The sequence below is a fragment of the Pseudochaenichthys georgianus genome, chromosome 16 (assembly GCF_902827115.2).
Source record: "Pseudochaenichthys georgianus chromosome 16, fPseGeo1.2, whole genome shotgun sequence".
NCBI classification, from domain to species: domain Eukaryota; kingdom Metazoa; phylum Chordata; class Actinopteri; order Perciformes; family Channichthyidae; genus Pseudochaenichthys; species Pseudochaenichthys georgianus.
The window spans coordinates 46,242,204-46,269,368 of record NC_047518.2 but is presented as its reverse complement, the minus strand read 5'-3'; the positions used below and the strand labels follow the sequence as shown (position 1 = coordinate 46,269,368).

Below are 27,165 nucleotides of genomic sequence, written 5' to 3'. Positions count from 1 at the left end.
AGGTGTAGTCATGGACTCTGACCTGAGTTTCAACAGTCACATTAAAACAGTTACTAAATCAGCCTACTATCACCTAAAGAACATATCTAGGATTAAAAGACTAATGTCACAGCAGGATTTGGAAAAACGTGTCCCGTTATCTTCAGTAGACTCGACTACTGCAATGGTGTCTTCACAGGTCTCACTAAAACATCTATTAGGAAGCTGCAGCTGATTCAGAACGCCGCTGCTCGAGTCCTCACTAACACTAAGAAAGTGGATCACATCACTCCAGCTCTGAAGTCTTTACACTGGCTTCCTGTGTGTCAAAGAATAGATTTCAAAATACTGCTTCTGGTTTATAAAGCACTGAATGGTTTAGGCCCAAAATACATTTCTGACCTCCTGCTAAACTATGAACCATCCAGATCTCTCAGGTCTTCAGGGACTGGTCAGCTTCCTGTCCCCAGAGTCAGAACTAAACATGGAGAAGCAGCGTTCAGTTATTATGCTCCAAACATCTGGAACAAACTCCCAGAAACCTGCAGGTCCGCTGCAACTCTGACTACTTTTAAATCCAGGCTGAAGACTTTTCTTTTTGTCGCTGCTTTTAATTGAACTATTCATATCTTAGACTGCACTGTAACTTTTATCCATGTATTTTTTCTTTTAATGTTTATTTTAAATGCCATTTTCTTAATGTCTTTCAATTTTTGTAAAGCACTTTGAATTGCCTTGTGTTGAAAAGTGCTATATAAATAAACTTGCCTTGCCTTGCTAACACACTACACCATAATGGATCAAATCCTGCAGCGCCTGAAGGCCCCATGCTCAAGAAGACTCCTGAAAGGCCACCATCATTGTCACAAATGGGCAAGCTGAGAACTGGAACCAAGTCAGATTGGTGGGCTGTTTGGAGGACCTGATTTCTTTACAAGAGAATGCATCTCACCGCACAGTACAGGTCATCATCCTTGATGGGGCTGCTCATGTGAACATGCGACCTGGTGCTGCTAAGACGTTTTTTTGATTATGTGCAGAAAGTGTTCTCACTATACTGACATGCTCTCAGCTGGAGCATGTCAGTATAGTCGATGTCGTGTGGGATGATTATTTCCCCGAAAGTCTGAAACACGCAGCAAGAGAGGGAAGGGAGTTCATAGACATGTTGAGCCATCCAGTGTCATTCCTGGAAACTGGCCAGAGTTTCTGCGCATTGAAGACAAGAGGGCTGAACTGTTCTCCTTCCTGGCAACCAGTCTGACAGCCCTCAACACTGGCAAACATATAATCAGTATTTGCACCATGCACACATGAGGAGGATAACCACATCCTACTGCACCTAGGAGATGCTGTGAAGGAAGGGTATAGCAAGGTGTCAATACGCACAGTTGACACGGATGTGGTAGTACTGGCAGTCACAGCAGCCCAATCCCTCAACATCACTGAGCTGTGGGTTGCCTTTGGAGCTGGGAAGAGTTTTAGGCATTTAGCAGCTCATGAGATGGCGAGATCACTAGGTCAAGATCGATGCATAGCCTTACCAATGTTCCATGCATTTACTGGATGTGCACTGTGTCATCTTTTGATGGCAGGGGCAAGAAGACGGTGTGGGATACATGGGTGACGTTTGATGATGTGGAAGAGGGGTGGAAGCAGGCCCGCCCCTCCCTACATACAGATCACGCAGACTGGGTGGGGCCTCACCTCGCCATTGGACAAATATGCGATGGCCCTACAGCCAAAAATCTTCCTTAGGGCATGCTCTAACAGTGTGCCAAAGTTCATGTTTTTATCATCAAAAGCACAATTCTATCTGCTGGACTATTTGTGGGGGTCTGCCCCCAAAAAACAGTTTTAAGTCCTGAGAAAGTAAAATAAGACGGTGTGTAAAACTACACTGCCCAGCCAAAAGAAAGTAACCACTTTGATTTAACTAGGCCAGTAGGTAAGGACTTTCCACTGGATAATAACTTACTGCAGCGATGTATATGTTTTAGCTGAATACACGTTTTTTAACCCTAACTGATGCAGTTAGTCACTTCTTTAATGTCTGTTCTTTCTGATGTAAAGTAAAGGTTGTAACTGTTTGCAGTAAAGTTGTGGGGCGCTGAACGGTTCCTTTGAATATTTTGAATTTTGATATATGATCGTAATTACTTGTATTTCAAATTTGAAGGAGGGTGAGCAAGCATCTTGAGGAACATTCATCATTAACTCCTCCAAAAAATATAGTTTATTCAATAATAACTGAATATGTGAATCATAACAGTGATTGACAGCTGATAGGAATAATATGATTGTTAATAGTATCATATTAATTTAGACAAACATCAATGAGACAGTTAATTAATGTACTTATTGCCAGTGTTGTGCTAGTTACTGAAAACCAGTAACTAGTTACCATTACTAGTTACTTCATTTAAAAAGTAACTCAGTTACTTTACTGATTACTTACAGCATAAAGTAATGCGTTACTGTGAAAAGTAACGTTTTAGTTACTTAAAAAAGGGCTCCCATTAATGCCCTTACAGCCTTCATTTCAGTTCTGTTATTGCATTGGAGAATAATACAATCTGTTGATCAACTTGACATGCATTATATGCAATCTGGATAGCATCGATATTAGCTGGCTTTACATTTTTGTATATTCTTTCTCCAGGTAGTTGGAAAAAGTGTTCCGTTTCATATGCCGTGTGCCGCCCGGACATGCTGTCATGCTAACTAGCTCCCTGCAAGCAGGTGACTCCACTGTAGCAATAGCCTGCATGTGTTCTACAACATACCGTGCAATGGCTTTATCGACCTGTCCCTGGCAGCAGTCCCTTGGTTAAAATCCAGCCGCTGTTGCTGAGGTGCAGGTGGAGGTGGAGGTGGAGGTGCAGGTGGAGGTGGAGGTGGAGTGGAGGTGGAGGGGAGGGCGGGGGTGAGGGAGGAGGTGGTGTGGGGGTGAGTGGAGGGCGTCGGCTGAGTCTCTGTGGTCTTAGCTACTAGCTTCGTTCCAGCATGTTGGTTTTGCAGATGTTTCAACAGATTTGAATGACTGGTTTGGGCAGTAGATAGGCTCTTTGACCCGCCAGGACACAACTTACATTTAACTAAAACGTTATTTTCTTTGTGCTCGACAAAAGTGAAATAGTGAGAATATGATAGTCTTGTTAGTAAACAACACAAACACGCCCACAGCCCGTCTCCGCATGTGACACAGGAAGTATCTAAGTACATTTACTCAAGTACTGTACTTAAGTACATTTCTCATCTCTGTTCACCTGGCTGTTGACTATATAAAAAAACTAACGCAGTAACGGAGTAACGCACCATGTAGTAACGGTAACTGAGTTACTGAATTTAAAAAGTAATGCGTTAGAGTACTAGTTACTGCCAAAAATAACGGCGTTACAGTAACGCGTTAGTCCCAACACTGCTTATTGCAGCAGTCTGCATAGATTTGGTACCCCTGCTGGTCTAAGAGTGAAACCAACTCATTCAGTTATTGTTCAGTTAAAATTCATTAAATTATGTCTACCACCTTATATTTATATATAAGGCTTTATATTACTGATGTGCCACAATAATGTATCCTGATGTTATTGAGTTAAAATATTAATATTGTGGCTTTCCAAGTTAACATTGATTGATATGACTGCGATTAAATCAGTATACTTCTGCCAGGGGATGCCACCCCTCAAAATCTCCTGCCACCCCATGAATATTTGTCTAGATCCGCCCCTGCCGTTCGCTCTATCTACCTGAGGTCCCTGGCCTGTGCTGACAGTGTGCTGGTTTCTCCCTCCTTGTTCCCCCCAGCATCTATGAACAACCATGTGACATTTATGCTGCTGAATACCCGCTCCCTCAACAACAAAGCACTACTCATCCACGACATTATCACTGACAGAAGCATTGACATCCTATGCTTAACAGAGACATGGCAAAATCAGCAGGACTTTGTGACACTCAATCAAGCACACCCCCAGGCTATTGTACATCCAGAAGCCCCGCTCCCTGGGTCGTGGCGGTGGATTGGCTGTTATCCACCGAGCTGGCATCCTGGTTAAAGAACTCCCAGTACCTACTACCACCTCATTTGAGTGTGTTGTCTTCAAACTGGCTGGGTCTGCTCCGCTCCAGGTTGCCCTCATTTACCGCCCACCTAAAGCTTCCACTACCTTCCTGTCTGAGCTGTCTGAGTTACTCACCTCTCTCTGCTCCATGTCTCCATCAACTCTCCTGCTCGGTGATTTTAACATTCACGTGGACTCCAGTAATTGCACATTCGCTGCTGAATTCCTCTCACTTCTGGACTGCTTCAGCATCAAGCAACATGTCCAGGGCCCCACCCACACCAAAGGCTACACGCTGGACCTGGTATGCTCTACCGGCTCTCCGCCCCCCGACCTACAGCGCCTCGACTTGGCTGTATCTGACCACCACGCCATCCTCTTCACTGTTCCGGTCTCCCTGCCCAGGCAGCATCCCAACCGCACCATTATGTTTAGGAACATCAAGACTGTGAGTTCACCGGCCCTATCCGACCTGATAGCTACCCACATGGCCTCGGCTCCCTCCGACTCCACCGTGGATGGCCTGGTAGCCAGATACAACACTGCCCTATCCCTCAGTCTCAAGTCTCTCGCCCCCATCAAAACCCGGACTGTTTCCTTCACCCGCCCTGCCCCCTGGTTCACCACTGAACTCTGCCGCTTGAAGGCCTCTGGTCGCCAGCTGGAGAGGCTCTCCAAGAAAACTGGCCTCACGGTCCACCTCCTGGCCTTTCGTGACCATGTCAAAACTTACAAGGAAGCTCTCTCCCACGCCAAGACTCACTACTACTCCGTCTCATCGGTGCCCAGCAAAGCAACCCCAGAACACTGTTCTCCACCATCAACCACCTACTCTGCCCCCCCCTCCCAGCCCTGAGCGGCTCCTGATCTGTGCTCGAAATTCCTCGACTTCTTCCAGGGGAAAGTCGAGGCCATCCATCAGCAGCTCCCGGTGCCTGGCCCTCCCCCCTACCTGCACCTCAGCCACCTGGTAACGCACCCCCAGCGCCGCGCCTCTCCCACTCCAACCTCTCCTCCTTCTCCCTTGTGGATGCTCTCCAAGTGGCCAAACTGGTCAGTTCGGCCAAGACCTCCACCTGCTCCCTGGACCCCATGCCCACAGCCCTGGTCAAGGACTGCCAACCCACCCTCTGTCCCTACATGGTGGTCATCATCAACGCTTCTCTGGCTCCTGGTATAGTCCCCACCAGCTTCAAAATGACTTGTATTTTGTTTTGTATTTTGTTTTGTATGACTTGTTTTTGAGTATGACCCCATACTCAAAAAACCTGGCCTGGACCCCGACGACCTCCAGAACCACCGGCCGATCTCCAACCTTCCTTTCCTCAGCAAAACTCTGGAAAGAGTGGTCGCCGGCCAACTCCATCTATACATGTCCAACCATGAGCTCTATGAGCCCTTCCAATCCGGCTTCAGACAGCAACACAGCACTGAGACCGCCCTCATCAAGATCACCAACGATCTCCTCATTGCTGCTGACTCTGGCCGCCTCAGCATCCTCATCCTCCTGGACTTCTCTGAATGCGTTTGTCACCACCCGCTTGGACTACTGCAATGGTGTCCTGTTCGGGGTTCCCAACAAAACCCAGGACAGGCTCCAGAATGTCCAAAACTGTGCAGCTCGGGTCCTCACGCACACAAAGCCCTGGCAGCACATCACTCCCACCCTCATCCACCTCCACTGGTTGCCAGTCAAGTCCCGCATCACCTACAAAGTCCTCCTCCTTACCTACAAGTCCCTCCATGCCCTTGCCCCCCAGTACCTATCGGACATCCTTCACCCACATGCCCCACCCCGGAACCTGCGGTCTTCAGACTCTGGCCTGCTCACCACCCCCCGCACCAAACTGCGAACCTTCGGGGACAGAGCCTTCAGCGTGGCAGCCCCCACCCTCTGGAACGCTCTCCCTGCGGAGATTCGCAACATCCCCACACTGGACGCCTTCAAAGGGCCCTCAAGTCCCATCTGTTTGCCAAGGCTTGTTTTGTTATGTTTGTTTTTGCCCTACTACTTGTAAAGCGAACTTGGGTCCCTTGAAAGGCGCTATATAAATCAAAGCTATTATTATTATTATTATTAACACGGAGCTGCGGTCCTTTTTACGCAGCGGTCCAGACACAGACATCAAACGGTGACACATATTCAGTGTGCCGTTACGTTATGTAGGAGCAGACACAGTGGTGGTGGCTTAAAGCCCACCTCCGCTCCGCGCCGTCCGTTCGATGAGCCGGGTCAGATTAATAAGAGAAGGAGTTCAAAACACCGGAATAAAAGTTATAACAATAAACTGATTTTAATGGTAAAAACACCAAGACAAGTTACAGAGTACTCTGGACTCCCAGTTCTCCTGCTGTGCGATGCAGGTATCGGGACCAGCCAGTCAGAAACAGGGGGCATGAATAAACATCAGTATATATGGACATATTTGGGGCGGAGAATCACTTCTTATCTTGCACCTGAGGTCACTCCTTTACTTTCCCAAGGAAGGTTTCACACAAACTATTCCTTCCTCCCAGACAATCAGACATTGCACACAGATATATTGGTGCTTGAGATTATATTGGCCCCAGGAAGAACCTTGAAAAGAATATGTGTGTGTGCTGGTGGGAGGAAGTGTGTGTGTGTGTGTGTGTGTGTGTGTGTGTGTGTGTGTGTGTGTGTGTGTGTGTGTGTGTGTGTGTGTGTGTGTGTGTGTGTGTGTGTGTGTGTGTGTGTGTGTGTGTGTGTGTGTGTGTGTGTGTGTGTGTGTGTGTGTGTGTGTGTGTGTGTGTGTGTGTGTGTGTGTGTGTGTGTGTGTGTGTGTGTGTGTGTGTGTGTGTGTGTGTGTGTGTGTGGTATCTGGGTCAGGTGAGAAGGTTTATGATTACTTTAAAACAGTCCCAAATAATACATGTTCACTTCAATACAGTTCAAGATAATACCTGTTTACTTTAATACAGTTTAGAACAATATCTGTTTGCTTTAATTGGCATTAGGGCAGGGATATCTAGATACTTTCCACGGTTTGACATAATGAATTGTGCTACTTTTAAAGCAAGCAGCGATGTTTTCAAATCTGTAATCAAAAAGCTCCTCAAAAACACTCTCGAAGCAGTTCCTGCCGTTGCTACGTTAGTTCAAACGGTAACAACGGACTACTTTTCTTAGCGGATGCATGTCAATTTAAATACAACTATTTTCTAAATCCATAAAAGCATTTAAATTAATATTGGGAGTCGTGTCGTGACTTTGTTGAGAATGTGGCCGTGTGATGCGCTTCTCGTCGGCTCCTGCCTGTCGGTGTTCTTTTGCCTGATGACCGCCTCGCTCCACATCATCCCTGAACATGTACCATCAACACAAATCAAACACAAAGGACACGAGTTCAACTCCGTTCTGTGAACCTATACCTTACATCCTCCCTGGGTGTTCACTTTTCCTGATCGTCATTAGGGAAATCTGAATAAATAGTTCTTCTACATTATTAAAACCCTGTCCGTCAACGCAGATCTAAATTCAGCCCTGAAGAGGAAGACGCAGCTTATCCTGCACCGAGCTGTGTGTCCATGAAGAGCGACCGCTCCATGAGGAACTCTCTAGACTTCCAACGGTAAGAGTCGATGTCTATGTGGGCTCCTTTACCTTTAGATGATCCATATCAGACTCTATTGGTCCGGGGTTTCTTCCCATCCTGTGGATTCTCTGCACCGAGCTGTGAGCCCATGAAGAGCGACGGCTCCATGGGTTTCCCTGTAGCTTTGAATCATTCTTAATCATCATTTCCATTACACTTTCAAACTGCAAGATTCTATGTATTATGTTAGATGGGATATAACTCTATATATCTACAAGTTAATGTGGTTACGTGTATTACAACACTTACATTGTTCATCGCTGACTGATTGTATTTGTTCTCCAGAGGTCGAGGGATACATGCAGGACCCTGGACCGACCTGAACTCCATATTCTCGGTGTGTAGTATTGTGTTGAGGTTCATGTACACCAGGGGTCTCCAACCTTTCTTCATCGGAGAGCTACTTTGAAGAAATGAAAGTGGCCAAGAGCTACTTGCATCGCATCGCTTACATTTATTCACATAGCGCTCATCAGTTGAATTAAGCTAAATACCTAAAGCTTATCAAAAATCTTAACTTCACATCAAGGACCAAGAAAACGACAATTTCTCACATATTATTATTATTATGGCACATAGTGAGTACCTCACTGAACATTCACATAATTCACCTCATTTCCACCTCCGCAATATTGCCAACCTCCGCCCCTCTCTCGCCCGCCCTGCAGCTGAGCGACTCATTCACGCCTTCATCTCCTCCCGCCTTGACTCCTGCTCCTCTACGGCATCAGCACTACATCTCTCAATAGACTCCAGCGTGTCCAGAGCGCAGCCGCCAGACTCCTCCCCCACACCAAGTCATGGCATCACATCACCCCGGTCCTAAAAGAACTCCACTGGCTCCCCGTTTCACACCGCATCCACGACAAACTCCTGGTCCTCACTTTCAAAGCCCTCCACCATCTGCCCCCCCCCCTACCTCACTGACCTCCTCATCCTCTACCAACCCCCCCGGTTCCTCAGATCCTCCTCAGCCGGTTTGCTTTCCATCCCCAAGGTCAAACTCCGGAGCTTCGGGGACAGAGCCTTCTCTGTGGCAGCCCCAAAGCTCTGGAACTCCCTCCCCCAAGACCTCCGTGAGTCTGAGTCCCTCACCCTGTTCCAGTCCCGCCTCAAAACCCACCTCTTCAACTCTGTATCCATAAGCCCCCCCCCCTCTCAATCAACTTCCTCCTGACTGCTTTTCTGTTTCTCTAATGGAGTCATTTAAATGTTCATCACTCGGTCTTGTTCTGTGTTTAGATTTCATTCATGTCAGGAAAAGCTGCTTCACAAAGGTCTGTAGAGCCAAATAAAGCAGACGTGTTCAGTGCTGCTTGGTGGATGTTCTCATAGTTTTCTGGGTTGAGGCTCCAGACATGTTCTGAGTTTTGATGAGACTTAAGCTGAACATGATTTTGGAGATTTATAACCTCCATCTCCACAGACACTGAACAGTTCAGCCATTCTTCTTCTGGCTTATTCCTGTCCCAGCTGGACTACAGTGATACCATTTATAGATTTGCCTGTCCCACTGTTTTGGCCAAACTTGACCCACTCTACCATGCTGCACTGCGTTATATATCAGATGCACCCTATAGGACTCATCATTGCACACTGTACAGCCTAACTGGATGGTCCTCACTACAATGCGTAGGATGCCTCATTGGTTTTTATTAATGTATAAAGCCATTTTAGGAATAATAATAATAATAATAATAATAACTGGGATTTCTATAGCGCCTTTCAAGGGACCCAAGGTCGCTTTACAGGAATAGGGCGAGCACACACAAAACAAAACAAAGGTCAGACAGACAAAACAACAGATAGATTTAAGGGCCGAAAGCCTTGATGAACAGATGGGACTTGAGGGCCTTTTGAAGGCGTCCAGTGTGGGGATGTTGCGAATCTCCGCAGGGAGAGCGTTCCAGAGGGTGGGGGCTGCCACGCTGAAGGCTCTGTCCCCGAAGGTTCTCAGTTTGGTGCGGGGGGTGGTGAGCAGGCCAGAGTCTGAAGACCGCAGGTTCCGGGGTGGGGCATGCGGGTGAAGGATGTCCGATAGGTACTGGGGGGCAAGGGCATGGAGGGACTTGTAGGTCAGGAGGAGGACTTTGTAAGTTATGCGGAACTTGACCGGCAACCAGTGGAGGTGGATGAGGGTGGGAGTGATGTGCTGCCAGGGCTTTGTGTGTGTGAGGACCCGAGCTGCACAGTTTTGGACATACTGGAGCCTGTCCGGGTTTTGTTGGGAACCCCGAACAGGACACCATTGCAGTAGTCCAAGCGGGTGGTGACAAATGCATGCACCAGGGTCTCGGCAACCGACTCCGAGAGTGACGGTCGGAGTCTGGAAATGTTCCGCAGGTGGTAGAAAGCCGATTTGGTCACAGACTTGACGTGGGAATGGAAGGAAAGGGTGGAGTCGAGGATCACACCCAGGTTGCGGGCTTCAGGAGATGGGGAGATGGACCAGCCGTCGACCTCAAGGACGAAGTCACCAACCTTCTGGAGCAGGGCCTTGGGTGCCACAACCATGAGCTCTGTTTTACTGCTGTTCAGCTTCAGATAGTTTGAAGACATCCATGTCTTGATGTCATGCAGGCAGTTGACTGAGGGGGGAGCTGGGAGGATGGAGTGGTGCTGAGATACAGTTGGGTATCATCAGCGTAGCAGTGGAAGTTGAGTCCATGATGTCGGATGATCTGGCCGAGGGGGAGCATGTAAATGGTGAACAGGAGGGGGCCAAGTACAGAGCCCTGGGGTACACCGTGGTGGACTGGGGCCGGGGGTGAGTTTGAGCCACTGATGGAGACAAACTGTTTCCTGTTGTGGAGGTAGGATGTAATCCAGGACAGCGCTGTGCCAGTGACACCCAGGAGGTCTGAGAGGCGGGTGAGGAGGATGTTGTGAGAGATGGTGTCAAACGCTGCAGAGAGGTCCAGGAGGATGAGGATGCTGAGGCGGCCAGAGTCAGCAGCAATGAGGAGATCGTTGGTGATCTTGATGAGGGCGGTCTCAGTGCTGTGTTGCTGTCTGAAGCCGGATTGGAAGGGCTCATAGAGCTCATGGTTGGACATGTACAGATGGAGTTGTACGGCGACCACTCTTTCCATAGTTTTGCTGACGAAGGGAAGGTTGGAGATCGGCCGGTGGTTCTGGAGGTCGTCGGGGTCCAGGCCAGGTTTTTTGAGTATGGGGGTGACTGAGGCCATTTTGAAGCTGGTGGGGACTATACCAGAAGCCAGAGAAGCGTTGATGATGACCACCATGTAGGGACAGAGGGTGGGTAGGCAGTCCTTGACCAGGGCTGTGGGCATGGGGTCCAGGGAGCAGGTGGAGGTCTTGGCCGAGCTGTCCAGTTTGGCCACTTGGAGAGCATCCACAGGGGAGAAGGAGGAGAGGTTGGGGTGGGAGAGGCGCGGCGCTTGAGGTGCGTTACCAGGTGCCTGAGGTGCAGGTAGAGGGGAAGGGCCAGTCACCAGGAAAGCTTCCACTGTACATGTGTGCCAGATCTGCTCCAGTTTGTGACTCTTACAACCTCAGACCCAGTGCCTGGATACGGGTCCAGGTACGCTGTGCGGACTGAGGCTGGAGAAAGGAGTCTTTTCTATTATGCTCCTTGGTCTTGGAATGACCTTCAATCACGCCTCAAACTGAGGGCACTTGTCTCAATAGCATGTTTTAGATTGAAGTTGTCTGAAGTCCTTACCACCAGCTGCTCTTGCAGTAATAAGTAGTGCACCGTTCTTACTGTCCTAATGTGCACAATGTAGTGACTGCTTTTTTGTCTTTTGTTTTCTTAGTTATGTTCTCTGTATTTTATATGTTTGTGTTATGTGTAACGTTGCTGCCTTCTTGGCCAGGTCAGCATTGCAAATGAGATTCTATCTCAATGCTTTTATCTGGTTAAATAAAGGTTAAATAAATAAAAAATTCTTCTTCTTCTTCTTGACATGAAATTGTAAACCATAATAAATCAATTGTAAAAAACTAAAACTAATACTTCTGTAGTCTAGCTACAGCTTCTAGCAACGGTCTTCTGTTAAAGAAAGGACACTGAATGAGGCATCACAAACATGACTTGAGTCTGAACACATCAGCAGACAACAGCATTATAAAAACAAAAATACTGCATGTGGGTGCACACTCACATTCTCTGTATGAGACTAAGTTAGCTTCATCATATCAATCAGTGAATAAGTGAATAATAAAGTTTCTATCAGGTCACTATCAGCCTGTCACTCATTATTTTCAGGGAGGGGGCGGGGCTTGGAGGAACGGAGAGGAGACGGTGATCGCGGAAGCTTTTTTCCTCCTGCCTTCACAAACTTTACACAAGTATTTATCAATTGAAAATAGCAACAGGACATTCATACTCTGCAATCCAAGACTTGATTACATCCACCAAAAACCTGACATGGTGCTAACGCAAGTATTTTTTAAAAACATAAATCCATGTGTGTCTGAGCCGCAGCGACATGGACTGTGTCATGTGCATTTATTGTAGTCGGATTTTTTCTACACTGTGAACCGCGAGCGGCGAGCTACTGAAAAGCTGCCCGCGAGCTACCGGTAGCTCGCGGGCAGCTTTTTGTTCATAAGTCAATTAATTTTAAGAAATGTGTACAACTGTCCATATAAAGGCAGCTATGTTTAAGTGATTTAAAGCAATATTTAGAATTTGTATTGCTTAAAGACTGTTGAAGTCTCCATACTAAATTGAATAATTAAAACGAAAGTTAATATAATCAAATATAATCTTGTATAACCCACAATGAAAATGCATTATATTTCATGTTGTTCTATAATCACAGTATTTACAAAAACAAGTGGTTTGTTAAGTTGAGTTTAAGGCCTATTGTAGTTTATGGGTGTCACTGTTTAAAGAGGGGAGTTTCTTTCCTCACAGCAGGCTGAGCACAGGGGGGGGGGGCATATAGGAGCATGACCTGTTTTCTACATATATGGGTATGAGGTGTTTCTTTGGGGTTTTGCTGTCCATGCAGCATAGCAGCACTGGTTGAGGGGGAGAAAGCTCCAGAGCGGGTAAGTTCTCTCAAATTGTTTTGTTTTGACTGTATTTGACTACAAATACTTTAAAATGTTACAACTGAAGAGGCCAGTTGAAATTAGAATTGAAAGTATCAAATGTAAAACTGTGAAGTGAGGTTTCATATTAGAACAGGACCACAGCATGATGTGTTTTGTATGATTGTCACATTGTAACGAGAGAAAGTAAAAACCCTGTTCAACTGTGGACCATTTTTCTTCAGATAAACTGATCCCACCTTTGGACTGGGACAGCTTAAAGAAAGATGCGCTCTCCTCTCCTGCTTAAACGAATGGTATGCTCATGACACTCATTTTTAAATAATTATCATCCGATAAAACAGACCAGTCTCTGCCAGTCTCTTTTTTTTTTTTTTAATCCGATGACATTATCAGTGATTTTAAACTGATTATATACCGAAATAACATCAACACTGTGGGCGCCGCCATTTTCCGGACGTGACGTAAACCATGCGTTTGGTTTTCGAAGACACGTTGATCTCCATGTTATTTACTGTAGTTTCTCTCTTCAAATATGCCTCACTGTATCGCGAAATATTGCCACAATTCTGATAGGAACAATCCACGGAATGCTCGGTTCCATCTGTTGCCAAAAGGTAAGCGTAAGAAGTACATTCGGAGGCAGTGGCTAGCGAAATGTGGCCGGCCCGAACCGAGAGATTCACAGGCTCATGTATGCAGCGCACATTTCAAATTTCCGGACGACTACTCTGAGAGTATGATAAAACATAACATGGGATTTATGTTATACAACCATTACTTAATGGAGATGCAGTACCATCGGTCTTTCTGGTGTCATCACCGACCAGGACACCAGTTCGGCCAGTTGAGAAATCGGCCTCTGCAAGTGTGAAGCGATGGAGGAGCAGAAGTAGTGCTCGGAGTAAGAATAAGGTATGTTATAGCGCATTTCCATTGCAGCGGCTAGCCCCGTTTTAACGTCCTTTAGCGTCCAGGCCAGGACAGTTTTTGGTGGCCTTTCCATATAGCGTAGTACCGGCTAGTGTGTATTTTCCCCCAGTTTTTTCCGGCCCCATAAAATCGTGATTCTATGGCCAGGGACAACGAAGCTGAGTATGCTAAACTAGAGAGGGAATCGCTAGCAAGGGTGGTACTACATGCATACATATAGTATCTTATATCATCTTCCTATTATACACACATGCATTTCCAAACATTTGCACTACCTATGTTGCAAATGTATTATCTTTTCAATTTACACACGGCATCTATTGCACGTCTGTCCGTCCTGGGAGAGGGATCCCTCCTCTGCTGCTCTCCCTGAGGTTTCTCCCATGTTCCCTTTAAACTGTGGGTTTTCTTCGGAAGTTTTTCCTTGTACGATGTGAGGGTCTGAAGACAGAGGGTGTCGTATTGTCATACTGATATGTATGGCTGAATTCCCCCATCCAATCTCTTCACATTGGTCAAAACTTGTTCCTCTGCTGACGAGTCCGAACTGAAATACTCCGCCATGTTTCCGTGTGTTGACAAAGTGAACGCATGGATGACGTCACGACCATCACGTGACTACTGAAAATGGCAAACATGGCGGCGGCCAGACGGAATATACAGGTCTTGATAAAAAAGAGCTATAAAATCATTATTTACCGGGGAATATCGCTGATTTCTTCAGGGTATGGTTTAAACATAACGTTTCACTAAATACTGAAGTTTTGATTAATTATCTAATGAGTGGACCATTCCTTTAAAAGGTAAGGTTGCACAACTGCCACACTCCCACTGAGGCAGGACCACACCTCATCACTGATCCCAGAGTCCTTCGGGATCGCTCAACAGATGTAGCGGGTCGTCTGAATTGAAACAGCTGTTAATGGAACCTGGTTCTTCACGAGCTAGTAGAGGTGACATCTTGCTGACCTCGGTGGATCCGGGCCGAGCAGAACACTCACAAGGACTCAATAACTTCTGTTGGGTCAGGAGGTCTGAGTAATTTCCGGATTAAATTAACAGGCCTCCGACTCCAACAAGACAAACTACGTATGGGATGGGGACCACGAATATACCAGTCAAACTACGGTGCCAGAGCTAGAGGGGTTGGCATTATCATTGTTTCATTTGAGGTGCAGTCAGTGATCCAAATGGCAGATTTATAATTGTATCAGGCACACTCAATGTCACGTTGATTAATGTTTATGGTCCAAACTTTGACGACCCTGCTGTTTTGAATGGAATTCCAGATGTTGGCAACACAAACATTATATCGGGAGGGGACTATACTATGCACAACCTACATTTAGTAGATATCTGGAGGCTACTTAACCCTACTGCCAGATTATTATTTTTTTCCCCGTGCGTAAATCCTATCCAAGGATTGACTTCATGTTGTTGGATTCTAAGCTGATCTCTAGTGTAGCGACGACACGACACCACAACATCTTGATCAGTGATCACGCTCCCATGTCGCCCGATATCAGATTTAACAACCATAAAAGCGAGCACACCTGGAGATTCGATAACACCATTTTAAAAGAGAAAGGTTTTCTAAAAGATATGTCGGACAGGCTGCCTGATATTATAGCTACAAACGATCCAGGTGATGAGGATGATTCAGTGTTATGGGAATCCATTAAAGCAGTGAATACAATCGGACATGGGCGCTGTCCTCACTGACCCTAAAGAAAGAAATCCACGTTTCATGGAATTCTATTCAAATCTGTATAAGTCCATATACCAATATACTCACGTACCACTAGGGGGCGCTCACGGGCCATACTTTGAGAAGCACTGTCTTCTCTGTTGTTGGAGATCCTCTACCAGTCTGTTTCCAGCCAGCAGACTGTCATTGGTGTCAAACTGGAAACTTGTTCTATGTTGTGTAGAATCTATTTCTTTGACCACACCATTGTTCAATATAATGTTTGTTTGTTTGTTTGTAGCCTTTATTTAACCAGGTGATATGTGATATGTGATTGATTTGAATTGTTGTTATCATTTTTCACTTCTGTTCACTCTTAATTTTACTTTAATTTTTAAGATTTCTCTTTGCAAAATAAAAATAAAGATTATTTCAACCAATTCGCTTTTATTGCAAGTGGGAAGTCATTGTACAGAATTAACACGTTAACCAAAAAACGCAAACTTCAGACACTGATAAAAAAATCTTGAACTCTCAACAACTTATTCTCAGTGTTTAATATCTCCTTGAAGGATGTGTGAATGTAGGACATAACATGACAGCTCTTAGCATCTGTGCTAATAAAAAACCCCTCCTTTGATCCATTCAGTTTCCATTTGATCCTCAGATTATGGCTGAATTCATGAACTGAAAGGAGAACAAAAGATATATTATAAATTAAAATATAACCGTATTCCACTCCAGATAAAGGATATTGTCACAGCAGATCAACAGTCGGAGAAACAAAGTAGACTAAATGACTGAGTGGTAAATTAAAATGAAACAGGATTGTAATACAAAAAAACAAACACCTGTATGCACCTAATATGTGTCACATTGTAATAATAATAATATATAACTAACTATATATATATATATATATGTATATTAATTTCACTTGAGACAGAAATATATATATCTCCATGTAAATAAATATAAAACAGTGTTATGTTGAGTGTAGTTATGCAGAAATTCTTAAAAGGCCTCATTGTAAATAGATAGGTAATTGAATGTGTTCATTTATTTTTCAATAGGACTTCAGTCATATCTTACTGTATCTGCAATCTGACAGCCCCATTTACACGGAGACGGAAAAGCAAATGAACCGAATTCGATATCAAAAAAGTCTTCCGTTCACACGTAATCGGCTCAATAAACGTGTCCGTTCACACGAGACCGCTCGACCCGCTGGAGACGCTGTAGTACATATGCCACCTTGGGACCCGTTATCGCTTGAGGGCTCCGTTTCCGCGGTTCCGTTGCGGCCTCGTGTGACGGACGGACCGTCCATACGATAGAGAGCTGTAGCGGATAACACCCGTTCCGTCCCCGTGTAAACAGTGCCTTAATGATCAGTGACTACCAATCAGATTCAAGCATTGTTGATGAGTAAAATAAAATGGATAGATAGATAAGTAGGCAGATAGATAGGTAGATGGATAGGTAGGTAGGTAGGTAGATGGATGGATAGGTAGGTAGGTAGGTAGATAGATGGATAGGTAGGTAGGTAGGTAGGTAGGTAGGTAGGTAGGTAGGTAGGTAGGTAGGTAGGTAGGTAGATAGATAGGTAGGTAGGTAGGTAGGTAGGTAGGTAGGTAGGTAGGTAGGTAGGTAGGTAGGTAGATAGGTAGGTAGGTAGGTAGGTATATAGATCGATGGATGGATAGATAGATAGATATATAGATAGATGGATAGATAGATTGGTAGATAGATAGATATATAGATAGATAGATGGATAGATAGATTGGTAGATAGATAGGTAGGTATGTAGGTAGATATATAGATAGATGGATGGATAGATAGATGGATAGATGGATGGATAGATAGATAGATAGATGGATATATATATAGATAGATGGATAGATTGGTAGGTAGGTAGGTAGGTAGGTATGTAGGTAGGTAGATTGATAGGTAGATTGATAGGTAGGTAGATCAGCAGCAGTGTTGTCATATCAAGCATTACACAATTTTAACATTTTTAAAAGATACAAATACAAATGAACATTAGCAGCAAGTTTATATAAATCCACAATAGAAAGAAAATAGAAATAGAAAATAGCACATATATCACTAGAGTATCTAAATATTCCCATATGCATATTTGCCAGCTCACCTGCTTGTATGAGAAGCTGGCCACCTGGCAGTCACACGGTAACCTCAGCTGATGAGTATTGAAACGATCTGAGACGAGAAGCTAGAGTTATTATCACTGAATTGTAACCACAACATTTTACACATCTTCAGGTGCAGAACCGGCTGTATATCAGATTCAAGATCCAAAGGTTTTATCGTCATATGCTCATCAGCTACAGAGTAGAAATGGCAATGAAATTCTTCTGGCCTGAGCTCCTCCAACAATGCAACATATATAATCAAATAGAAATAAAAAAATGTCTTGGGTGAAATACAGTAAAGTAAAGACTACTATAGAATTATGTATTAGTACTTTGTTGCTCTCCACCACTGGCAGTACTAAGTGTGGGGCACGGATAATTTGGTTCCTATTACCTCTGAGGATCAGGAGTTTGGTCATGACGGCCACATACTCGTCGTATTCGATCCCGTCTCTGGAGCGGATCCCGTTCCACAGAACTATGAAGGTTTCATCGTCCAAGTCGAATTCTGCAAGGCAACACCAAAGTCAACCAAAATGCAACTCGGGTGCTTCTGCTTTCCTTAAAGGTCTCCTATCATGCACTTTTTAATGTCTTTCGTACATCAATATGTCCCCCCCCCCCCCCCCCCGGTGTGTCAGGAGACTCTCAAAGTGTCAGAAAACAAAACACTCTCTTTTCCTCCGAACCCACATCTCTAAAAACGGGGGAACAACGGAGCTGATCCAGATTTGCGGCCGATATGACGTAATATCGGAAATGTGGGCGGGCTTTACACCCACGGGCCAATCAGAAACGATGCTAAACTGTTTCAGAAATAATCCTTGATGTGTGGATGTGGCGTTTAATCACGGCAGCATTTAGCTGAGTATCTTCTGATCAGGCATTAGCTCCACCCCCTCTTTGTTCAAGCTACGGACCCAGAATCAGCGTTTCTCTAACAGGCCTGGAATAGAGGGATATGAGGGATGTCTAAAATGCATGATCTGTTTGGTATTTTGAGCAAAACACATCATATATTATATATTTTGATATATCTGAGACCCATAAGATATGCCTGAAAATAGCATGATAGGAGACCTTTGATGTGTCTAGAAGCTTGTAAGCTGGTGATTCAATACGTGGCTATAAGAAAAGCAATCAAAGACAGAACGTTTCACCGTGGGCGGACAAAGCCCTTTTCATTTGGCTTTGAGGGACGGAGGGCGGGTTCCTGCTCTCGTAGCTCTCCACATATTCCCGCCTGACAAGAGCCGCATAGTGCTCCATCTTGAAGACCTCGACCACATTCAGGTCTCCAGACCGGTCTGCCTGAAAGCCCTCGGTTAAAGAACTTTAATTAGTCGAAGGAATGCACCTCAATATCCTTATAGCATAGATGGGAATCAACTTCAAGAGCATTATCATCTGGCCGGGGACAGCAGCTGGAAATTAGCAATGTTGGCTAAAGCTGCCCCGTTTACCGTTTCTTGTCACGGTTGGCCAATGGGGAAACTAGACTATAACGTTGTTGTTGGAGCTAAATATAGCATCAGATCAGGATGGTGCCAGTAGAAATGTTTGGCCGTTGCAAAGGATACGTCCATGAGGGTCAACAGGAGACGGGCTGTCTGGAGAGTCAGGGCTAAATAGGGGGTGATAAATATGTTAGAGTGTAAAGACTTCTCATTCAGATGATTGAATAGTATTAAGTGGAACATAAACGGACTATTGCCACGAACGGTGTAGCCCCCGGCGTTCAGCTTGGCGAGAACTCCTTCAGCATCCAGCGTCTGTCGGAGACAAGAGAGATGAACCAAGAACAGACAACACAACATGCAATATACATATAATACATATATATATGTATATAATAATAATTTAATAAAGTGTTGCTGTTGTTAAACACGGCCCCCATTAACTTCAAATCATTAGACTTTTCTTTGTTTTTTGACACAGTAGGAGTCACTGGTGCAGCATGAGGACAAAGTCCCAACATCTTCCCAACACGACTTACTTTTTCCTTCAGCTACCTGTAAACCCTTAAGCTAAGTCCTCTACTGTAAGAACTATGGACATTCATTTTGGTAAATACTCACATCTGGCCGGCTGTCTTCCTGTGAAACAAAAGGAAAGGATGTCATGTAAAAACAGATCAAATCATCACATTTAACCCGATAATATCATCTTTTTATAATTGTAAATGTATATTGACGAACATTTAGATGTACATGTTGTTAAAAAAAAGTGTTAATAATTTAGTTTTTGGGAGAAGGGGTGGGATCAAATAAGTGTAAACTTCTTCCCACTCCTTTTCGGATGTGTATTAGGTCGATTATTTGTTTATATATAATTTTTTGAGAGTCAATAATATTTTTGTTGATCAATTTGATACCGCTTAAGTTTGTACAGTATCATAATTCTGTTTCATTTCATTATTATTATTGTATTATTGTTTTACACGTCCGAAATAAATCAAATCGAATCAAAACCTGTCTAAACATATTTCTGTCCACACCGTGTCCGTTTCTTACCGATACACACATTTGCTCGGGGAAAGCGTTGCACTGCAGGTCGTTTGGCCAGGAAACACCAAAGCTGGCCATCGTCCCCTCGCAGCCCCACTTGGCTCTTTCACAGAAGGACCTGCAGGGCCGCTGCACTTCCCCTCCTGAACACTTGGGGGCGTACACCATGCAGACGAACAGGCGGACGTCCACGGGGCACATGGACTGAGCCATGGCGTTGAAGAAGGACATCTTCCCCACCGCCTCCCTCTGACTGGTGTGTCCCAGCAGGTTGGGGCTGATGGTCTGGTTGTAGGAGAGGTTCTGGCACATGGGGATGGTGATCGGCTCACAGACCCCCCCCACTGCTGCCCACTCCATACTGCAGCAAGAGAAGAAGAGTGCACCAAGTCAGAGAGGGCAAAAGTACACACATCCTTTACTCAAGTAGAAGTACATCGTCTTTAAAAAGCCTCTAGTGAAAGTAGAAGTACTGACTAAACTTCTTTACTCAAGTAAAAGTAAAGAGGCTTTGAAGTGTACTTCAGTAAAAAGTACCCATAACTAGCAGCTGCTTTAAAGAGTACCTGACCTCCCTTTATATGAATAGAACAATAATGTCATTGTTAGCTAATTAATGTTTCCATGCTGAACAACGGCAACGTGACAACGTTTCCATTGGTCCCTCTTCTTTAGAGAAGACCAGGAAGTGATGGATACACGGATCGTGTTCAAATCAATAGGCACGCAACGACTCTAAAGAATAATGATCACGCACCAAACACACATTCAGACTAAAGGAACCAGCTGTTTGGGAAATGAGAGAAGTAGAAAGTACAGGTATTTGAGTTCAACATGAGAGAAGTAGAAAGTACAGGTATTTGAGTTCAACATGTGAGAAGTAGAAAGTACAGGTATTTGGGTTCAACATGTAAGAAGTAGAAAGTACAGGTATTTGAGTTCAACATGTAAGAAGTAGAAAGTACAGGTATTTGTGTTCAACATGTAAGAAGTAGAAAGTACAGGTATTTGAGTTCAACATGTAAGAAGTAGAAAGTACAGGTATTTGGGTTCAACATGTGAGAAGTAGAAAGTACAGGTATTTGAGTTCAACATGTAAGAAGTAGAAAGTACAGGTATTTGGGTTCAACATGTAAGAAGTAGAAAGTACAGGTATTTGAGTTCAACATGTAAGAAGTAGAAAGTACAGGTATTTGGGTTCAACATGTAAGAAGTAGAAAGTACAGGTATTTGAGTTCAACATGTGAGAAGTAGAAAGTACAGGTATTTGAGTTCAACATGTAAGAAGTAGAAAGTACAGGTATTTGGGTTCAAAATGTAAGAAGTAGAAAGTACAGGTATTTGGGTTCAATCAATCAATCAATCAATCAATGTTTATTTATATAGCCAAATATCACAAATGTTACATTTGTCTCAGTGGTCTTCACAGTGTGTACAGAATATTACTATAACAATACGACACCCTCTGTCCTTAGACCCTCACATCGTACAAGGAAAAACTTCCGAAGAAAACCCAGTTTAAAGGGAAAAATGGGAGAAACCTCAGGAAGAGCAACAGAGGAGGGATCCCTCTCCCAGGACGGACAGACGTGCAATAGATGCCGTGTGTAAATTGAAAAGATACATTTACAACATAGGTAGTCCAAATGTTTGGAAATGCATGTGTGTATAATAGGAAGATGAATCCGCGAGGATATCCATCCAGGACCGATGATCCAGGACCACAGCCACGACTCAAGATCCAGTGCTCGCGATCCAGGACACAGGACCGCAGGATCATCCATGACTCCGGATCCCGGCGTATATAGACACCAAAAAGAAAGACATGTGGGGAAGCTGGGTTAATCGGAACATGAGAGTACACAGGTACAGACAGAGAGAATGAAGAAGTAAGATGTCCCCCGACAAACTAAGCCTATATCAGCAAAACTATGGGCTGAATCTAATCAGCCCATACTATAAGCTTTATCAAAAAGGAAGGTCTTAAGCGCACTCTTAAAAACGGATAGGGTGTCTGCCGCCCGAACACAAACTGGAAGCTGATTCCACAAATGTGGAGCTTGATAAGAAATGGCTCTGGCTCCCATTGTACTTTTAGAGATTCTAGGGACAACCAACAACCCTGCATTCTTGGAACGCAATGCCCTAGTAGGACAGTAGGCTATAATGAGTTATTTAAGATAAGATGGCACCTGCCCATTAAGGGCTTTGTAGGCGAGAAGAAGAATTTTAAATTCGATCCTGTGTTCTATAGGGAGCCAGTGTAAGGCAGCCAGAACAGGAGTAATGTGGTCCCTTTTCCTAACTCTGGTTAGTACACGAGCTGCAGCAATTTGAATCAGCTGAAGCGACTTGACTGACTTCTTGGTACTCCCTGATAATAAAGAGTTACAAAAATCCAGCCTAGAAGTAACAAATGCATGGACTAGTTTCTCTGCATCGTTTTGAGGCAAGATATGCCTAATTTTGGCAATGTTTGATTTTATGTGAACATTAAAGGATAAATCCTGATCAAATATAACACCAAGATTCCTTACAGTCTCACTGGAGGCCAAATTAATGCTATCCATAACTAGTATATCTTTAGATAGTTTGTTTCGTAGATTCTTCGGGCCGAGTACAATAACTTCAGTTTTGGTCGTGTTTAACATCAAAAAGTTTAAAGTCATCCACATTTTTAAGTCCTTGAGGCAGTCTTGCATTTTATTTAGGTGATTGGTTTCATCAGGCTTGATTTATAAATATAGTTGAGTATCATCCGCATAACAGTGGAAATGTACAGAATTATTCCTTATAATATTGCCTAGCAGAAGCATATATAGTGTGAACAAAATAGGTCCAAGCACTGAGCCCTGTGGCACTCCATGGCTAACTTTGGTTTGCATGGAAGATTCATCGTTGACACGTACAAACTGAGAGCATTCAGATAGATAGGACCTAAACCAGCCTAAAGCAGTTCCCTGTATGCCAACTAAGTGCTCTAGTCTTTGCAATAGGATGTCAAGGTCGATAGTATCAAATGCAGCACTGAGATCGAGCAAAAGCAAGAATAGAGACAAGTCCCTTGTCTGAGGCTATTAGAATATCATTTGTGACTTTAACCAGAGCTGTCTCTGTGCTATGATGTGTTCTAAAGCCACACTGAAAATCTTCAAATAAATCATTGTTTTTTAAGTAATCACACAGCTGTTTTGCGACCGCTTTCTCAAGAATCTTTGAGAGGAACGGAAGATTAGAAATAGGTCTATAGTTGGCTTAAACCTCTGGATCGAGGTTGTGCTTTTTAAGAAACGGTTGTATTACTGCTACTTTGAATGATTGTGGAACATTGCCTGATAATAAAGACATATTCATAATATTTAATAAAGAAGTGCTAATTAAAGGAAAAACTTCCTTCAACAGCTTAGTTGGAATTGGGTCTAACATGCACAGGGCCGGCCCTGACCAATTTGCCGCCCTAGGCAAGATTTTAGCTGGCGATCAATCTGGTGCACTTTGAGAGCAACATTAGGAGATCTATGGATACATCTCTCAACACCCAGATGAAACAGAACTGTAAGCAGATTTTCTTTTTCTTTATGGATATTTTACAAATCACTCCCCTTTCAAACTGTATTCTTGTTTATTAATAACAACTTTTTTGTACTGTCAGTATTTTATACCTGTTTTTCACCTATTCTCTTATTTTTTATAACTATAATGATCATATAAAGGTGTGCCTTTACCTCACTGAGCTGAGGTTATCAGAGCCTCTCAGTCTTTCAGGAGAGAGCTCTCTAAAGCTCTCCCCCCCGCGGCCGCTTACACAGTAAATTCCATTGTTAATAAAAGCACACAGAAGCTGTGTACGTTTTTTGGGAGTTTGACTTATTTTAAATGAATACAAATACAAAATTAAAACCTATAATTGCACACTAAAACCATTATTTCAAAAAAAGAACAATTTCACATAAACTTCTGGTTTTTACTGGAACTGGGGCAGTTCAACTTGATTTGGGGGGGGTGTGCCATAGTTTATGGGCGCTGTACGCAATATATACGTAGTTTTTTAATTTCTAACTTTTTTTTTTTTCTTTTTTTTTTGGCGCCCTTAGCATTCGCCTATACTGCCTATGCCGAGGGCCGGCCCTGAACATGCACGTTGATGGTCTAGAAGAGAGAATCATTGAATGTAATTGTTCAAGGTTTATGGCTGAAAAGCATTCTAGTTTACTATCTAGTGTAATATTAGAACTTACGTTTCCGGGAGCTGTTGATAACACTATACTGGTCAAAGGCAAGAGGTCATTAATTTTGTTTCTAAGAGTAACCATTACAACGTTTGTTAAAAGGTAATCCTTCTGACATTGGATGTAATCCTTCTGACATTGGATGTGAATTCTTTTTTTTTTTAAATGTCTCCGGAGTAATGTGCAGTACCGGAGTCCACCACACCAGAGAGGCAGCCGCTGCGGGACATTAGCCTGTGTACTGCGTATCCTTCCCTGCCCTGAAGAAGATGTAACGTTAACCCTTCATACCTCAGTCTACTTTTAAGACACTAAAATAATGTATTCCAATTTTTATTTAGTTTTCGCGTGTGGAATTATACCGGCTCTCGTTTCAGAACACATAACAACGGAACCATAGCAACGGAACTGACAGGCAACCCTCTGAATCAGACTCCAATTGGCTGTGACTGCATCCACTCAGAGTGCCCGATTCAGAAACGTGACTCTTACACTCTTTACGTCACAAACAAAGATGGTGGGTGAGAATAGATCTATAAAATGATAAGCAATGCGCCAGAATCAAGGTGAGACTATCCTTTAAAACTCTACGCATGCATTCATTTCATCGAAATAAGTAAACAACTGTATTTGAGTGAGTTAAGGCATTAGTTTGCTTCATTAAAGGGTGTTAATGAATAAGTGTTCTTCAGTGCCTTTTGTCCGCTTTAAGGTGTTATTAAGGTAGGGTTAATGTTGCTCTCAAAGTGCACCAGATTGATGCTTTCAACTTCAATATTTAAAAAAAAAAATCTTCCCGGGGGTGCATGCCCCGGACCCCCCTAGAGGAGGCGACGATCCCCCTAAGGATGTTCGGTCCACCCCCCACTTGTAAAAAAATAGTACTTTACCCCTGCACCTCCCCCCCAACAACTCCTGGCCTAACCCCCGGATCTTCTACAATCCTAAATCCGCCACTGGTGTGCATGTTGTCGGACGTCCACTGACTAACGTAGAGCGTTCACACAGGATCTGCTGGTCATATGATGTCCTGATGAACAGAAACACAAGCAGCCCGCTGGACTCAGATCTCTAGATACCTCATCACTCCTCCGCTGCTCCGGTTCAAGTCCGGGCTGCGGAGGTTTGTTGATACATGTCGTCTTCTTCTGTTTGCTTTAATCGAGGCTACGTAGTTATGCAGCGCCCCCATCGTCAGTAAATGGAAGTACAAAGAACCCCGTTTAGTGCAATTATTTCATAAGTTTTGTTATATACACAGCTCGGAAAAAATTACCGAGGTCCGGAGTTAATATGAGACATAATTTATTCATGTTTCTCATCGAAACATCAATCAATCATGTAGAACTATTTTAATCTTGAGGGGTGTATGTTCTATAAGTCTCAATCATGTTAAGAAATAAGAAAAAAGTTATGTTTATCTCTGTAACTCCGCCCACTGAGCATATACGGCAGCAGTTTGCTCTGCAGCCGATTACTCAGCTTCTTATTATTGACAAATATTTTATTCACAAATCAATATGGTCGGACTCAAAACCCTACTTTTAACAGTTTCGTAATTTAACTTGAACAATATAGCACTTTAATGAAAAGCAGAACAAATTGCAAAAAATCTTTATTTGAAAATGTTGAAGCTTTTCAACAAAGAGGGGGGGGGGGGGTCCACCATATTTTCTTCCCGCATCAGAGGAGTAAGCTGGTTCTGTTCCGAGGAGATCTCTACAAGTTAAAAGTTATTTAATGTCATCAAATGTTCGCCATAGTTACAGGTTATCACAAGACGCATTGTTTGCATAAAGCTGAGTTCACATTTGCTGGCGGCCATTTTGCAGCTCGTGGTATACAAATAGACAATGGCTGGAATATTCATGTGAAAATAGATTCATATTCTGCCATGCCTGTAGAAATGTTGGGTCAAACATAATGCATTCAATAGCACAGATGCCTTCACCACGAATGGCTACAGAAAGATCTCATATCCCAAGCTTATCAACGAGCTGATGTTGCAGCTGAAATGATCTCCAGGTCACAAAGTCAACCTCACATGATGATGTGATCCAGTTTTACAGCACAGTAAATGTTCTCCATAATCTGTTCATTGGGACCATCAATGCTATTTTTCATTGCTGTTGCCGGCACTATTGCTCATGTAAACCTGCTACTGCTGCGCCCCCTGTAACCTCAGAGGCACCCCGAGTCATTGTGTTCTGGAGCCGGGCCTGCACACGGCCATATACTGAACACACTACAGAGCCCATTCCGTGTCCTGTTAGTGTTCACTTCCTGTCTGCCTTCTTCTGGTGATTTATCTGACGTCCAGCGCTCCGTCTTTTAACCTCTTTTCCTTTCTCTTTCTTGATCCTCGTTAGCAACCTTCATTAGAGTCCTTGACACTGGTCTGTACTGCTGTATTAACAACGAATCGAGTATTCAACCAAGCCGTGTAATACAAGTTGTTAGTAGCCTTAAGGGCCTACACAGTGGTTATGCTAAACCACATCGCCCTTCACTGGATGTATAATGAGCTGCACTAAACTACATTTCAGCATTTAAAATACCTAGCCATTCTTTTGCGGTTATTTTGGTGAAAGTAACTAGAAAAGTAACTAAAGTAGTGTAACTCATTACATTTCAGAGACAGTAATTTTGTAATGTAATTTATTACTTTCAAAAGAGAGTAATAAGTAATATGTAATATATTACATTTTGGAAGTAACTTGCCCAACACTGATGCTGTTGTGCTATAGGTTTAATATGACAACACAATATTAGTAGGCTAGCTTCTTAGCTTAGATACCATACATGTGATGTGTTTGATTTTTAGCACTACAATGTATAAAGGTCAAAGATATAAAATAATGAAACCGAGGAAATTGAATAGTGTTTGCCATTCATTTATTTGTTCATAAACCAATAATAATTTAACACTGGTCATGTCCACACTGAAGTGCACAGCTGATGCATATGATCT

General features: G+C 43.7%; 1 protein-coding gene across 1 annotated transcript; it reads right to left on the bottom strand.

Annotated features, from left to right (window-relative positions):
• Nucleotides 1-15,934: 15,934 nt before the first annotated feature.
• Nucleotides 15,935-20,325, bottom strand: LOC117460736 (uncharacterized). Its single transcript, XM_034102276.2, has 8 exons — nt 19,972-20,325; nt 19,537-19,554; nt 19,167-19,230; nt 19,039-19,082; nt 18,619-18,769; nt 17,853-17,966; nt 17,458-17,525; nt 15,935-15,992 (listed from the first exon to the last, which is right to left on the bottom strand). Exons 1-8 carry the CDS (start codon nt 20,323-20,325, stop codon nt 15,969-15,971), a joined length of 837 nt encoding a protein of 278 aa, XP_033958167.2. The 3' UTR covers nt 15,935-15,968.
• Nucleotides 20,326-27,165: the final 6,840 nt, after the last annotated feature.

Coding starts and splice junctions, on each gene's coding strand:
- LOC117460736 (XM_034102276.2), bottom strand. CDS start 20,325: ATGGAGTGGGCAGCAGTGGGGGGGGTCTGTGAGCCGATCACCATCCCC. Junction 19,083..19,166: donor CTACACCGTTCGTGGCAATA/GTCCGTTTATGT, acceptor CCCCCTATTTAG/CCCTGACTCTCCAGACAGCC. Junction 18,770..19,038: donor TCCTGTTGACCCTCATGGAC/GTATCCTTTGCA, acceptor GAGGGCTTTCAG/GCAGACCGGTCTGGAGACCT.